Source organism: Atta cephalotes (genome assembly GCF_000143395.1).
Source record: "Atta cephalotes unplaced genomic scaffold scaffold00037, whole genome shotgun sequence".
Lineage (NCBI taxonomy): Eukaryota > Metazoa > Arthropoda > Insecta > Hymenoptera > Formicidae > Atta > Atta cephalotes.
In genome coordinates, this window is record NW_012130101.1 from 840,414 (window position 1) to 854,168 (window position 13,755).

At 29.9% G+C, this 13,755-nt stretch overlaps 5 protein-coding genes across 5 annotated transcripts in view; 3 read left to right on the top strand and 2 right to left on the bottom strand.

The window, feature by feature from the left end:
• LOC105621741 (multiple inositol polyphosphate phosphatase 1-like) overlaps window positions 1-582 on the top strand; it is a 5,842-nt gene extending 5,260 nt beyond the window's left edge. Inside the window, exon 8 of the mRNA XM_012203196.1 lies at window positions 333-582. Within this exon, the coding sequence (XP_012058586.1) occupies window positions 333-582 (250 nt within the window). The remainder of the gene's footprint in view (window positions 1-332) is intronic.
• Window positions 583-3,575: 2,993 nt separating this feature from the next.
• LOC105621743 (ADP-ribosylation factor GTPase-activating protein 1) lies at window positions 3,576-7,571 on the top strand. Its single transcript, XM_012203198.1, has 9 exons — window positions 3,576-3,663; window positions 4,398-4,482; window positions 4,925-5,206; window positions 5,290-5,498; window positions 5,748-5,862; window positions 5,938-6,027; window positions 6,336-6,395; window positions 6,543-6,724; window positions 6,843-7,571. Exons 2-9 carry the CDS (start codon window positions 4,423-4,425, stop codon window positions 7,054-7,056), a joined length of 1,212 nt encoding a protein of 403 aa, XP_012058588.1. The 5' UTR covers window positions 3,576-3,663; window positions 4,398-4,422; the 3' UTR covers window positions 7,057-7,571.
• LOC105621742 lies at window positions 7,427-9,502 on the bottom strand. Its single transcript, XM_012203197.1, has 3 exons — window positions 9,144-9,502; window positions 7,857-8,069; window positions 7,427-7,457 (listed from the first exon to the last, which is right to left on the bottom strand). The coding sequence occupies exons 1-3, from the start codon at window positions 9,500-9,502 to the stop codon at window positions 7,427-7,429; spliced, it is 603 nt and encodes a 200-aa protein (XP_012058587.1).
• A 1,645-nt stretch (window positions 9,503-11,147) lies between these two features.
• Window positions 11,148-11,532, top strand: LOC105621744 (mitotic-spindle organizing protein 1-like). The gene has a single exon (XM_012203200.1). The coding sequence runs from the start codon at window positions 11,148-11,150 to the stop codon at window positions 11,391-11,393; it is 246 nt and encodes an 81-aa protein (XP_012058590.1). The 3' UTR covers window positions 11,394-11,532.
• Window positions 11,533-11,662: 130 nt separating this feature from the next.
• Window positions 11,663-13,242, bottom strand: LOC105621745 (LDLR chaperone boca). Its single transcript, XM_012203201.1, has 5 exons — window positions 12,751-13,242; window positions 12,556-12,630; window positions 12,050-12,210; window positions 11,814-11,955; window positions 11,663-11,731 (listed from the first exon to the last, which is right to left on the bottom strand). The coding sequence occupies exons 1-5, from the start codon at window positions 12,904-12,906 to the stop codon at window positions 11,663-11,665; spliced, it is 603 nt and encodes a 200-aa protein (XP_012058591.1). The 5' UTR covers window positions 12,907-13,242.
• Between the last annotated feature and the right edge of the window lie 513 nt (window positions 13,243-13,755).

The window sequence follows — 13,755 nt, forward strand, 5'->3', positions numbered from 1 at the left end:
ATATATATATATATATATATATATAAATTTTTTACTCTCTTATTACAATTTTACTTACAAATTATGTTCGTTTTTTTATTACTGATATTTAAATCTTTTTAAGTTGTGTCAAAAACTACTATTAAATTAAAATATCTTAGATTGTCCCAAAGCAAATTAAATATAAAATTTTGTTAACTTAAATTTGATTTAATTATATTAGCTTTAATATTAAAAGAAATCAATTAAATGATCTTTGATCAAAATCAGTCAATTGGTATTAAACTCAGTTATACGTAACATTTTAAATGAAATATCAACAAATTCTAATCTTTTTAAAAAATATATTACAGGTGCCACGACGTTAATAACCGCAATAAAGTGATATTTTATCTCGGAGAGAAACCAATACGGTACGATGGCTGTCAGGTGGGCCTTTGCGATTGGGAATTGCTGAAGAGCAAGTTTGGTCAGCTGGCATCAAATTGCAAACTGGATATCTGCTGGAAGACAAACGCAGCATCCTCCAGCTTTCCTAATTCTATAGCCATCTTATTAGTGTGCTTTATTGTTCTAGTCCGTCTTGAGTACCGACAATTGTAAATACCTAAGCTTAGTTTTACTTCTTTTTAGCGTTACGTCGTAAAATACTGAGTACGAATGAGATCTTCAGTAGTCTTAAATTGATATATTTATAGGAGACTCCTGTTTTCCGTAAAGCGACGTCTACAATGAGATTTTAAGATGTAAAACTTAAATTTTTAGCCTTAAGTTTTAAATTTACCAATCATAGCCAATTAATCTCCTCACATTCGACTATAATTGACTAATTTCTTACGGTTTAGAGTTTAAAGCTTTAAGTTTTACGCCTTAAAATTTCATTGTAGACATCGCTTAAAATAAAAGAAATGCGCAGAAAATTAAATTGTAGCGCTTTTAGAGCTGTGTTTTATGACTTTAAGCATATATTACATGCATTACCGATATATATGAATAGTATATATAATATTGTAGTAATAACGTTTAACCTGTCTTTATATATAATTTATGCCTATATTATTTTATTACATATTTTACGTCTAAGAATTATAATAGAGTTATTGTTATATATTTCTTCCAATTTACGATAATGTCCTAATGTATTTTAATATATATTTATTATATTTATGTTTTATTTATATGCGCCCATTACTATTATTCTAATTATAACACAATCATAATCAAAAATATAATCACTCGCAAATCAAGAAACGTGTTAAATCAAGAACATTGCCGATACATATAAGAAGTCAGTTTAATTAGAGTATATTTCGCATATTAATTCCCTCACGTAATTAAGCCATGGAAAATCTGACGTGCAAGTTATAATATAACTACGATCGCACGCAGTTTACTTACTGAATCTGTCGCGTGTTTGTCATTTTAGTATAATGTATCGATTCCTGACACATAGAAGATGGATAAAGATAAATAAAAGCGTTTATTGACATTCTAGCAAGTCCTAAGTATAAGAAAGAATTCCTGTGATGAAAATTTTTCAGAAGGTTATATAAAGAAGGTTTATATAAAGTTCAGAATTTTTCAGAATTTCTAAATAATTTTATAACTTAGAATCTTAAAATCTTAGAATATTTCAAATAATATATAAAAGATTCTAAGAAAAGAATGTAGACGGTAAATATTTAGTATAACACCCCATTCTGATGATTTTGGATTTTTCCGATGATTTTGGAAATTTGTGTATTTTCATGCTTGCGTGAAATATATTCTGAGAAGGAAAATCACTCAAGTGTGCTGTTTTATTTTTTTTTAATTTCGTTTTTTGGACGAACTACATTAATGAGCATGCGCAGTCATAAATTATTATTTTCTAACTTACCGACGTAAAAAATTTCAAAAATAAAACGGAATTTGAGCAAAGCTCAAAGCAGAACAAGATTATTATGATATCAAAATAATTCCAAAATGATCATTAAAAATCATTTTTCAATCATTTCCGATTCATTTTAATGTCATTTTGACGTTACTTGTTCGCTACTTGTTCTGCTTGGGGACTATTTTTCTTGCCAGAAATATTCTACGCATGAAAATACACAAATTTACAAATATACAAACTACAGGAAAAGAGACAAATCGGAAAGAGACAAATAGACTCAGTTTCACAACTGATTAACTCTTAACCGAGATTTAATTAACAAAGAGAGACTACAGTCTCTTCATCGATTTTGATCAAACTTGTAACGATGTTAGGCTGGAATCAGACTATGCATTAAAGATTGAAATTAAAGATTAAAAATTGAAATTTCACCAATGAGGACAAAGAAACTTTAGCTCCTTTTGTTCTGATTGGTCAAACTTCAATCTTCTTTCAATCTTCAATCTCATTCTTCAATGCATAGTCTGATTCCAGACTTACACCTATCAAATGATACGCCTTAGAAGGGCCTATCAAATGAACACCAATAAAGCCATTCCTACTAATGGGCCTTAGAAGCCAAGTAATGATTCGAATATTTAAATATCCAGCAAACGAGAATGGATTGAACTAAATTGAAATAGATTCAAATTTTCAGAAATATTGATTCATGAATGTTAAAATGAATGCTTTTCAATCCTGAATGTATTTTTATTCATTTATAGGAATTGCATGGAGCATACCTTTCAATCTAAAAATAATATTAGCTTTTTCTGTGCATTGTGAATACTTCAATTCAAAATTTTGAATAGGAAATGCAATTTTTCAATCCAATCGAATCTAATTGAATCCAAAAAAAGTATTTTCGCTATTTAAAATATGCATTCGGATAGAAAAAAATTTCAATTCATTTTAATCCATTCTCTAAATGGTCTAATATCTCAGAAAGATGCATTCTTGAGAAAAATCTTAGACAAAAATGATAAGATTTAATATAAGATATATTTATTGGTTTTATTGGTTTAATCTTGGGTGACATCGCCAAGATCAAGTCAAAGTTGACAATGTCTCCCAAGGTCAAACCAATACAGTCAGTAAATATATCTTATTAAACCCTATCATTTTTGTTTAAGACATTTTTCTCAAAAATATATATTTTCCGAAATATTAGACTGTTTTCAGATTGGTTTCTAAGCGGGAACTTTGTAGGTGTTTCATTTAGGCTCCTCTAATATTGCTGCAAGCAAGTTTGATCAAAATCGATGAAAAGCAGAGCGAAGCTTCTTCTTGTTAATCCTTATCTCTTTCGAATTCTAAGATTGGAAAAAGATGAGAAATAAGTTGCACCTCGGTTAGTTAAGAATTAACCATAAGTAAAACTAGGCCTCACTATTATATCGCCTACATTTTCAAACAAACCTACGATTAACTTAATCTAAGATTAGCGATATTCGTACTATTTCGTCTATTAGAATAGACTTCGCGTGAATAGAATTAATAGTTAAATTTTCATCAGATAAAAAAACGAAGGATATTGTACTTACATACAGCTATAAATTTCCCGGGCAATCACCCGCGGATGATGACTTAACCTAACCTAACTTCTCCGCGTGACGTCAATCACGACAACGCCAGTGTCGCCAAGTTCCAGCAGTTTGATTCCCAGGGTACAAAAATCATGTCCGACTTTTGCAATATGTCCACGTAGGATCCGATCCTCCCGTCTCGGAAGAAAGAACCGTTTGATACAATGACTTCGTAGTCTCGAGGTGAACGTCTTTGCCAATTATCGCGCATGACTCGCGTAACGATACCGCGGCATTCCAAAATTCAGGGCTGTTGGAATGTCGTGATGAATTTCCCACGTTTCAATTGCTCCGTTTGCTTTCTCGCACACAGCTAACAATCATAGCCGCGAGGTACACTATATATGTCACACGGCATGAAATATTTATGTGAATTTTTTTTTGAAATACTTAGAAATATTTCGTATACATTTATAAAATATTTTAAAAGTGTTATATCGCGTTAAAGTATTTCATAAAAATATTTTAAAAGTGTTATACAAATATTGTAAGAAAAGAAATATTTCAAAAGCACTTTCTGATCATATTTATATTTTTAGAGATATTTTATGAAAAATTTCTGAAATTCTTCAAATCTTGCAGTGAAATATTTCTGAACATTTCATTGATGTGTCATGTTAAACTTGAACTTGAATTTTCAGAGCATTTCTTAATTTTCTATCTCGCCTAATGCCTCAATTATTTTTGTTTATCCCACATGTTGAACTGTAGACACAAGGAAATTGTTAGATTTCAAATATTCTATTTCAATGCATCTGTTTTTTATTCCTGTACCAGACCACTGGATTTTTCTGTTTTACTTTTGCCAAATATCAAACATATTCGTTTTATTTTAAATTCCATAAATGTACTGATCCAGTTTTAGAAAATAGACCTACATAACTTAGATTGACTGTTAACATAACTATAACCCTCAGCCTTTGACGACTAACTGATGTGACCATGGCCAGTCCAAGAACGCGACGAGTGCTGAGTGAATTAAAGCCGAAGGACGAGAACAATGTAAGTTTGATTGACAGCAAGATGAGAAATATATCAAGTACTTTCTCTCTTTTTTTTTTACAAAGATTAGGTACTTAATATTTTTAAAGTACATTTCAGTCAAATATTTAATTAAAAATTAAAGCAAATTTTTTAATTTAAATTTCAACTTCTACATTTTTAGTAAATGTAATTTTTATTATTTATCTTAGCACTTTGCGTAGAATTGAGATATCACTCATTTGTTATAACATCATAACTCAAAGAACAAAGTTTTCCAGAAAATAAACATTTCAATGTTTTGAGTTGATATGTAGTGCATTTATTTTTCATTAATATGTACTACCTAAAATTAAGAAAATTCATTACATGTATCTATTTAAAAAATGAAGTTAATTAGTAACTTCTTGCAATTGACTTCTTTTGATTATCAGATTTATACATACTCTTGTGCGTTTTGTAGAAATGTTTCGAATGTGGCAGCCACAATCCGCAATGGGTATCCGTGACGTATGGTATTTGGATATGTCTAGAATGCTCAGGCAAGCATCGTGGTTTAGGTGTACACTTATCGTTTGTCCGCTCTGTCTCTATGGACAAGTGGAAGGATGTAGAACTGGAAAAGATGAAGGTCGGTGGCAATAGAAACGCCCGAGAATTCTTTGAGAATCAATCCGACTGGGATGAATCTATGTCCATCTCACAACGTTATAATACAAAAGCGGCGGCATTGTATAGGGATAAGGTAAAGAGATTTATTGTACACTTTTATCACTGAGTTCCTTTAAAGTTACTTGATTCGCTTAAAAATATTTTTTCTTTGCTTAGATCGCTACATTGGCGAGAGGAGAGTCTTGGAGTCCAAGCAATTCAATAGCGAAGGAGTTTCAGCCTTCGACATTCATTAAAAATAAGCAAGAATATTCGTATCAGAACGACCTATCCTCTTCTTATCAAAATATGGACTCGAATAATCTGAAGATGCAGACGGAATCCTTCTTTGCGAAGAAACAGAATGAAAATGCCAATCGTCCAGAGTAAGTCTATAGTCTGGCTTTTATTTTCTATATCAAACATTATGATATAATATTTGATATATTATAGAATGTGGAATAATTAAGAGTATAAATAAATGGAAAATATAAAGATTAGAAAAACAAAAGAGTGAATAAGTTTAAATATTTGGAGAGTTTATGAGAACCGAAAAATGTGATAGCATTGTAAGAATGGAAGTGTGCATTAAGATAGAAGTAGTTATAACGTTTATTTAAACGTTATCATTTTAGTAATATCCCACCTAATCAAGGCGGTAAATACGGTGGCTTCGGCTATCAGATGGATCCACCACCCAAGAGTTCGTCCCAGGAATTGTTCGACACCGCAGTATCATCATTAGCGAGTGTACGATTTTTAACGTTTATTAAATGTCTGTAATTTAAAAGTAACGAATTAATCTATTATTTCTTACTATTGTAGGGATGGTCAATATTCTCCTCTTCGGCATCAAAAATAGCAAGCAAAGCTACCGAGAATGCAATCAAGATCGGAGGACTAGCGACGCAAAAGGCAAGTGTACAAATTTCGAGAAAAGCTCTCGAATGTAAATTAATTAGGGATTAAAAATTAATTATTTTTTTTAAACGAGATTAAAGAACAGGAGTAAAGCATTATTGTTCATTTATTTTTATCCATTCATTTATTTTCGATTAGAATTGCTATACATAAATTTATTTGAGAACATAAACGCGAGATATTAATTATCTTGAGTTATTATTTTTTGTACATTTATTTTAATTAATTCCTCTATCGAATTTATAATTCTTATTTTGAAGATATTTTTATTTCGTTTTTCTCTGTTTGTATTAAATTATTAGGTTCGTGATGGCACATTATTAGAGGACGTAGGAGCTCAGGTCAATCATTTGGTTACAAAGGTATAAATTCTTTCGTTTGCTTTTTCTGTTCTATTACTCATTTTTTAATTGTCGTTAAAATTAAATTATTAGAAATTATTATCATGTCATATATATAGGCAGATGTCTTATTAAGAGTCAAGAAATTTAGAAAAAAATAATGCATAGGTTGGGGATATAACGAGACGGGGAGGATGGGGTGATATTGCTGGGACCAATTCAGCGGAACAACAAAGGCAATATGATTCCACAGATCGATATCAGTATTCCTCTGATACGTATCAGAATAACGATTTAATATCGAATCGCTCCAACGAAAAATCGTCTCTTGTAAGAAGCTCCAGTTCAAAGTACGTACCTTCTAAGCTTTCTACATATAAAAATAAACTTTTATTAAATTATTAGTTATTAAGTCTGTGTAAGTAAAATACAATCGATTATTCAAAATTTATTCCTTGCTTATTTCAGGAGCAACATTTCTGCTGGAGATTCTTCCAACTCGAATTGCGATTGGGATTGGGGCAACGACACGAAACAAACGAGCAAGACGGTAACTTCAAAGAGACAACCAAAGGCGGAGAGAAGAGAAGAATCATTGATCAATTTCGAAACGGACAATAAGGCACAACAGAATTGGAACTCGAAAGCGGAAGAAGACGCCTGGGAAATATTAAATAATTAACCCTGATATCATTAGCGCGAATTAGGAAATGAGGATATCGGTATATGTTAATTTTAAAGATTATTAAAGAGAATTAAAGGACAGATATATGCATTTTTTTTATATGAGATGTGTTTCTTATGAAGTAACCTATTTTCCTTGTAAAATAGGATAATTTCAGTAATTCATAATACAATAAATAATAAATCACATAATTATTATTAACATATTAACTGTACAATATAAAACAATAACTGTACAATATAAAATCGTAATCTATTTCCAAGTCTTACAATTCTTTTGAGGATTTCGAATATTCAAACTCCAAAAAAAAATTTAAAAATTTGGAGAATTCAAGATTATAAATACGACTTATATCATTTTATTAGATCTAAGACGAACAGTTTTCTGCTATTTTCTTTTATCCGGCACCATTCCTGAAATAAATGATACGATTGTTTAGACAGCCATATTACTGTAAAAATTAATCCTCAGATATCCAGGACGTTTAAAAATGTCATAACGTTGTAAATGCGAAATCATTTAAAGATTTTTCGATTGCGTTATTGTTGTACACACTGTGTATTATAATTAAAATAATTACAAAAACAATAAAATTTTATTTTTAAAAATGCACAAAAGTATTCATTTTATAATATAATGAAAACACATTCGATGATAATACAATTATTAAACACAGATAAACAAAACGAAGTTTATACTATTGTGTATAAATAAATTAAATAATTAAGTGTATGAAAAAAATTATAAAATTCAGTTTGAAGTCTAATCATAAAGGCGATATCTAAGGATAAATAAGAGAAACTAACTTTTTTCGTGTATATGTTCTTCTAATTGGCGATCTACTGTAGATATGTATTTTACTTAAATATCTCAGAAGGTCCGGTTGTGTGTTTGGCCATATTTCGTCTATTATTTCTGATAATAGTTTGTGTAACACAATCGCAGAATTGCGTGAAAGTTGTGATGCCGGCTGATTCGTCGTCATTTTATAAAGAAACTGGTACACTTCACTAAAAATTATACAATTATCGTCAATTATTCAGTAATTTTGGATTCAAAAACTCAAGTATTTGATATGAAGTAAACTTGATTAAATAATACATGTTTTATATATATATATATTGGATTGTCTGGAAAGTTCGTGCCGATTTTGAAGGAAAATTGAAATGCAAAAGATTTAAATTTTTAATTTCATTTATTAAATTTAAATCTTTTGCGGCACGAACTTTCCGGACGACTCAATATAAATATATATATATATAAATATAATATATAAATATATAAATATAAATATATAAATATAAATATATATATATACTATTTTAAATATTAAGAGTACTTTACAGTAAATGAGACAAAATTTAAGGATTGATTCTAGATGATAAAAAAATAAGATAAAAATGGAGAAAAACAAAATTGTGAAATCTTCATTTTTTAATCATAAAAGTTCAAATATTGAAATATATGTAAAAAGTACCTCAAACACATATTTAGGCAATTAAAAACTTTGTACTGAAATTTTGTTATTCTTGATTTTGTAATATTCTGAATGTTTAAATATGCATATAAAAGTGCCTAATAATGTAAATGTTTAAATATTTATAATTAAAAAACAGTCAAATTCGCGCGTATAATTTTGATATTCTTAATTTCATCTTATTTTAATATTATTTTAATATGTGGGAAAAAGTTCGTGGCGTTTTTTTAATGCTATCTAACGGGAAAAACGCCACGAACTTTTTCCTATACCTAATATTTAGATTTGCACTCTTTAAATTTTGCCCTATCTCTGTTGCTAAATACTTTGTATATATACATACATTAAATCAATAAAATCATATATTAGCAGAATAATAGAACTAATAAAATTAAATGTGTAAATAACAGAAGAATATTTTTGATCTCAGATCATTGATATGAGCGATATAATATTGCTAAGTAAATTTTACATACAAAGAAACAAACCACTCTTAATTAATATGATATAAAATTTTTACACATTTATAATAAAATATTAACATACAATTTATATATTGTGCAATAACATTCTAAAATAAAAAGAAAGGTGATGCTCTCTATCATACCTAAAATCACATTCTGTCTCCTTCTGATGAGGCAATGAATGCTGCTCGTACAATGAGATGAATAACAATGCCATAGGTACATTATATTCGGATTCCTCAAACAAATTACTACGTAACCAACCAACTATCGAAGGTTTGTTTTTAAGGAAAGTCTGTGTCAATTCGAGCGCTGAATCCATTTTAGATTGGCGTTCGTCCATAGATGTACCCAAAATGCTATTAAAAGGAAGATTCTGTCCGTGTTTAAAGAGATCATTCAATACTGTAATGGCGTTCTCTTTGCTACCAAAAGGAAGCTTGTCTTCATTCTTTTTACTATTGTTATTACTTTCATTATTGTCATCTTCATTTTTCTCCATTTTAATGATTGCTCCGCTAATAAACGATTTCTGTCACACTGCAAAAATACAAAAGCATAATTTGAAATTAACATGAGACTAAATTGATCTTAAAGATGAGAACTACCTTGAAAAAAATGTTCAGATTGTATCAGCAAATTTCTTATATCAATCAGACAAACAAATTCTTATATCAATCAAAATTCTGGTTATCTCGACAAAAATGTTTGGTAGATTTAGATACTATGAGTATCTGGATTTATATCTTTCTGATTGAATTTGAGAATTCTAATTAAGACTTTTTCCAGTGCATGAATGCCAAGATTAGGTTAGGATTTTTTTCACGAGTTTTTTTCTCAAATTTGCAACGTACTTTTTAAAAGACAAATGCGTTAAAATGTGTACTTTATCTATTAATTATCATGCAACTGATGCGTCACAATCATAATTATAAGATTTCTTCAATAACATATACCTTACTCCGACCACAAATTGTTGTCATGTCACATAGTGAAATTGGCAACAACTGGCAGCAGTTTCGGCCATTCCGAATAATTTAGTAAAAAATGATAAAAATCATACAGTAGCCAATCATCTTCCGTTATATGTTTAAAGGTTGGCTGCCATGTGACATATAATATTATTATTCCCCAGGCCCATCTGTGTGCGCCGCACAAAGAAGCCAATGTTGTGTTTACTTATGTTTTTACATCGCGATTTTTGCATATTTCTACAAACTTCAGCCTTCAGCTTCTGGGAACGAGACGATCCCTTTTTTTCAACGGATGTTTGTGATCTCCTGTCATAAAACTGTCCAACTTCGACGAGTGAGTATTTGAAACGCGAGGGAAAAAGACAGAGAATGTCTTGTTTAAATAGGTAAACAGTTTTTAGTTGTAAAGAAATACTGAGAAATTAATCTCCGATTCACGTTAGAGGTTATTTTTTTTCATTTATTCAATTATAAGGAAACTTTGTTAGTAGATGTTTGTTTTCTCTCAGAATTATAAAATAGCTTGTCTCAAATAGTGTGTCTTATTTTTGAAACATTGATCCTTGCATAGTTGCAATTCGGACAAAGAGTAGAGTTGATTTTACTAATAATTGAGATGTTCCTGAAAATATATTCTTAAATTTGACAATCTAAAAAAGTTATATATAATATATAAACTTTTTAAATATTTGTAATACTAATAATTAGGTAAATACATATACAATTTTTTACATAATTATATTAATATCCTCAATATAACTATTTCTTTAAGAATATATTCTTAATTAATAAATTTAGGTATAATATACATAAATTCTGTAAACTATTAAATATTAAATTGTTAATATTTAATATTTAATATTTTCAATATTAAATATAAAAATTATTAAATATCATATACATTTTTAATATAATTATTATATTAAGGATATATTGTAAATTTATGATTATGTGAACATAAATTAATTTATTAAATATACATTTAATTAAATATACATTTAATTAAATATATATTAATTAAATATACATTTAACAAATTAATAATTATTTATATTTAAAAAAAATTTCTGAGCACAATCAAATTTATTCCAAAAATGATGACAAATCAGAGAATATTTATTGTAACATGAGTATGCTTTGCTTGTTCTTAGAAAGGACCGGAAGCGAGTCAGCATGCCGGAGCCTGTGAATCACCAGGTGAACGCCGCTCGTAAGACGTTCCAGACTCTCTACCAGATCTCTAAGCTGCTGAACACGAATCTTGATCCGACCACTTTGAGTATCTGTATCAGGCTATGTGAAAACGGAGTGAATCCACATGCCCTTGCGACAGTGGTGAAAGAACTTCAACGAGAAGTTAAGGCGATGAATGATGGACAATTGGAGTCTTCCACCAGCAAGACTAACACAACCAAGTGAACAAGTATGACGCTATTGTTGCCCTCCCACACTCTCCACAGAATTTATCTTACGTTATTAAAAAAATATACATTCTTGAATGTAGATAGTATAATATGTATGATATTTTATTTATTATACAAATAAACTAATAAACACACAATGTAAACTTAACGCTTGATAGAAATAATTTGGTTTCTGTAAACAAAGTAGAAAAAAATATTTCTCGAAAGTATACTTTTTGTATAAAAATAGACAAATAGAAAATGTTTCAAAAATTAATCGCGAGATTACAACTCTTTTTTCGATTTCTTGGCACTTGGCTTTTTCATCAACTCGTCAATTATAATGTTTTCCCCCTGGAAAGAGACAAATATTTGTTTCTTTTATTTCTCACTCAAGAAAGTTTATAAATACCCAAAGATTTCATCAATACGTTACCTCCTTTAATGATGGATAATATGACTGTCCATCGATTGTGACATGAGCTACTTCAGGTTGCTGCAGCAAATAATTTTTACCCTCGATAGCCTGAGCTCCATCGTGGAACATGAATATGAAACGTTTATTTTCAATTGGATATCTGCACAACAAACATTTCAAATAATTTAACTAATCTTCTATCTTGGAATGCTTTCAAAGTGCCTGAGCATATCTTGGATGCAACAATGCTGTACCTTTCCATAGTGATATGATTATTTTGTAGGCCAGTCTGCCAGATACGAGTCATAACATCTGCTTGCTCCTCTGAAACATTTGACTGAAGATCTACGAACATCATAACGCCTTTTCCTTTCTTCGTTGCTTTTAGCATACTCTCTGGATTTTTTATGTCTAGCTGCAATGGATAGTTAAAAACAAATGAATTTGTATATTTGCATATCCTTAATCTTCTGCTAACAACATGAATTTTAATTTTTCATCAGCAATAGAGGTCTTCGAGAAACAAATTTTTTATTGTACCAATTTTAAAAATAAAAAAAAATTCTTGCATATTTGTCGAAACTTTAACAATGAGCTTTTTTGATGATAGAAGTTGGATTATATTTTACTCATTTTTTACAGATTTAAATTTAACAAAATTTATAGCAAAAAAATCAACAGTGCCTTTAAAGTTATCCAAAGGATTATTCCAAAAGGATTAAACGATGGTTCCAAATTTTCATGTAAAATGATATATTACCTTGGATATATCTAACTTCGGAGCAGGTCGCAAATGTTCCGGCAACTCATCTGGCTCCAGGGGTTCATCATTTGCCTAAGATATCACATTAATCAAAAAATTCGTTCGCATTGCTTTCGTCTTATTGATATAACAGTTACACAAAGACAAAGAACGAATTTTGTTTTATCTGAAAATACAACGTAATAGCCATACTTCCCACTGTTCCAGCAAACGCTCTGCATCAGCGTCCGTCATGAACATCATGTCCTTGTCTTTCCATGATTTTTTTTTTTGCGCTTTAGTATCCGACATGGACACCATCAAAACAAAGAGCATAAACAGGCCCAGGATAATAATCCTCGATTTCATTTTGCAAATAATGGAAAATCACGTCTTTACCAAGAATAATTTATAATATGATGCACTACGAATATCACAGGCGTGTTTCTGAAAATTCGAAAGAGAGCCTTCTATTCAAATGGAATTAGCATTTTCCCTTTAATTTGAACTTTCATTCAACAATCGAAAATCAAACATTCTGTGACATTGGAATGCCACAGAATCAATCATGTTACATCAATTATAGCAAGCATTAAGGTTATGCCTATTTCGACGTTCTTCAAAATGCAATATAAGAAGAATTTAGCTAAACACTAAAATTCGAACAATTTGAATTTAACAATACATAAAAAATATAACAAAGTAACAATACATAAAAAATATAACAAATAAAAATGTCGATCTCTTACCTTCAGTCGAACCTCACAATTCCACGGTACATTGGCTGCGTTTGGCAGAGAAAGCAGCTTTACAACTGTTGTAAAATTCTTTAATATGATTGGTCTTGCCCTTAGTTCCTCATTGGATCTAAATGTATAAACCAATCATATTCAAGAATTTTACAAGAATTGCAAAGCTGCTGTCTCTGAACGGCAGCCATTATTAATTCCAGTCACAATATATATAAGCGCAACTCTCCTGATTTTATTTCCCAAAATGGAGTGCGCATGCGTGAAATAAGTAAATGCCCAGTAATGTCATCTAAACTTCTATCTTACTTCTTCCTTTTTCCATTCTTTCTTTCAGGGGCCATTTAATACTTCTTTAACGATTAAATACGTTGTTTGTTTTCCAACTGGATTGCTTTCGTTTTAGCTAGAAAATATGCGTTTTAGATGGTGCAATTCTAATAATTTACTAAAACGCAAGCGATTTAGC

Excerpts from the sequence above, each read along its gene's own strand:
- LOC105621743 (XM_012203198.1), top strand. The coding sequence starts at position 4,423 with ATGGCCAGTCCAAGAACGCGACGAGTGCTGAGTGAATTAAAGCCGAAG. Across the intron at positions 5,499-5,747 it reads GAAAATGCCAATCGTCCAGA|TAATATCCCACCTAATCAAG; the intron begins GTAAGTCTATAG and ends TTATCATTTTAG. Across the intron at positions 6,028-6,335 it reads GAGGACTAGCGACGCAAAAG|GTTCGTGATGGCACATTATT; the intron begins GCAAGTGTACAA and ends TTAAATTATTAG.
- LOC105621742 (XM_012203197.1), bottom strand. The coding sequence starts at position 9,502 with ATGGAGAAAAATGAAGATGACAATAATGAAAGTAATAACAATAGTAAA. Across the intron at positions 8,070-9,143 it reads GAGACAGAATGTGATTTTAG|TGAAGTGTACCAGTTTCTTT; the intron begins GTATGATAGAGA and ends TATAATTTTTAG. Across the intron at positions 7,458-7,856 it reads ACACGAAAAAAGTTAGTTTC|AAAGAAAATAGCAGAAAACT; the intron begins TCTTATTTATCC and ends TGGTGCCGGATA.
- LOC105621744 (XM_012203200.1), top strand. The coding sequence starts at position 11,148 with ATGCCGGAGCCTGTGAATCACCAGGTGAACGCCGCTCGTAAGACGTTC.
- LOC105621745 (XM_012203201.1), bottom strand. The coding sequence starts at position 12,906 with ATGAAATCGAGGATTATTATCCTGGGCCTGTTTATGCTCTTTGTTTTG. Across the intron at positions 12,211-12,555 it reads CGAAGTTAGATATATCCAAG|CTAGACATAAAAAATCCAGA; the intron begins GTAATATATCAT and ends TATCCATTGCAG. Across the intron at positions 11,956-12,049 it reads AATCATATCACTATGGAAAG|ATATCCAATTGAAAATAAAC; the intron begins GTACAGCATTGT and ends TTTGTTGTGCAG.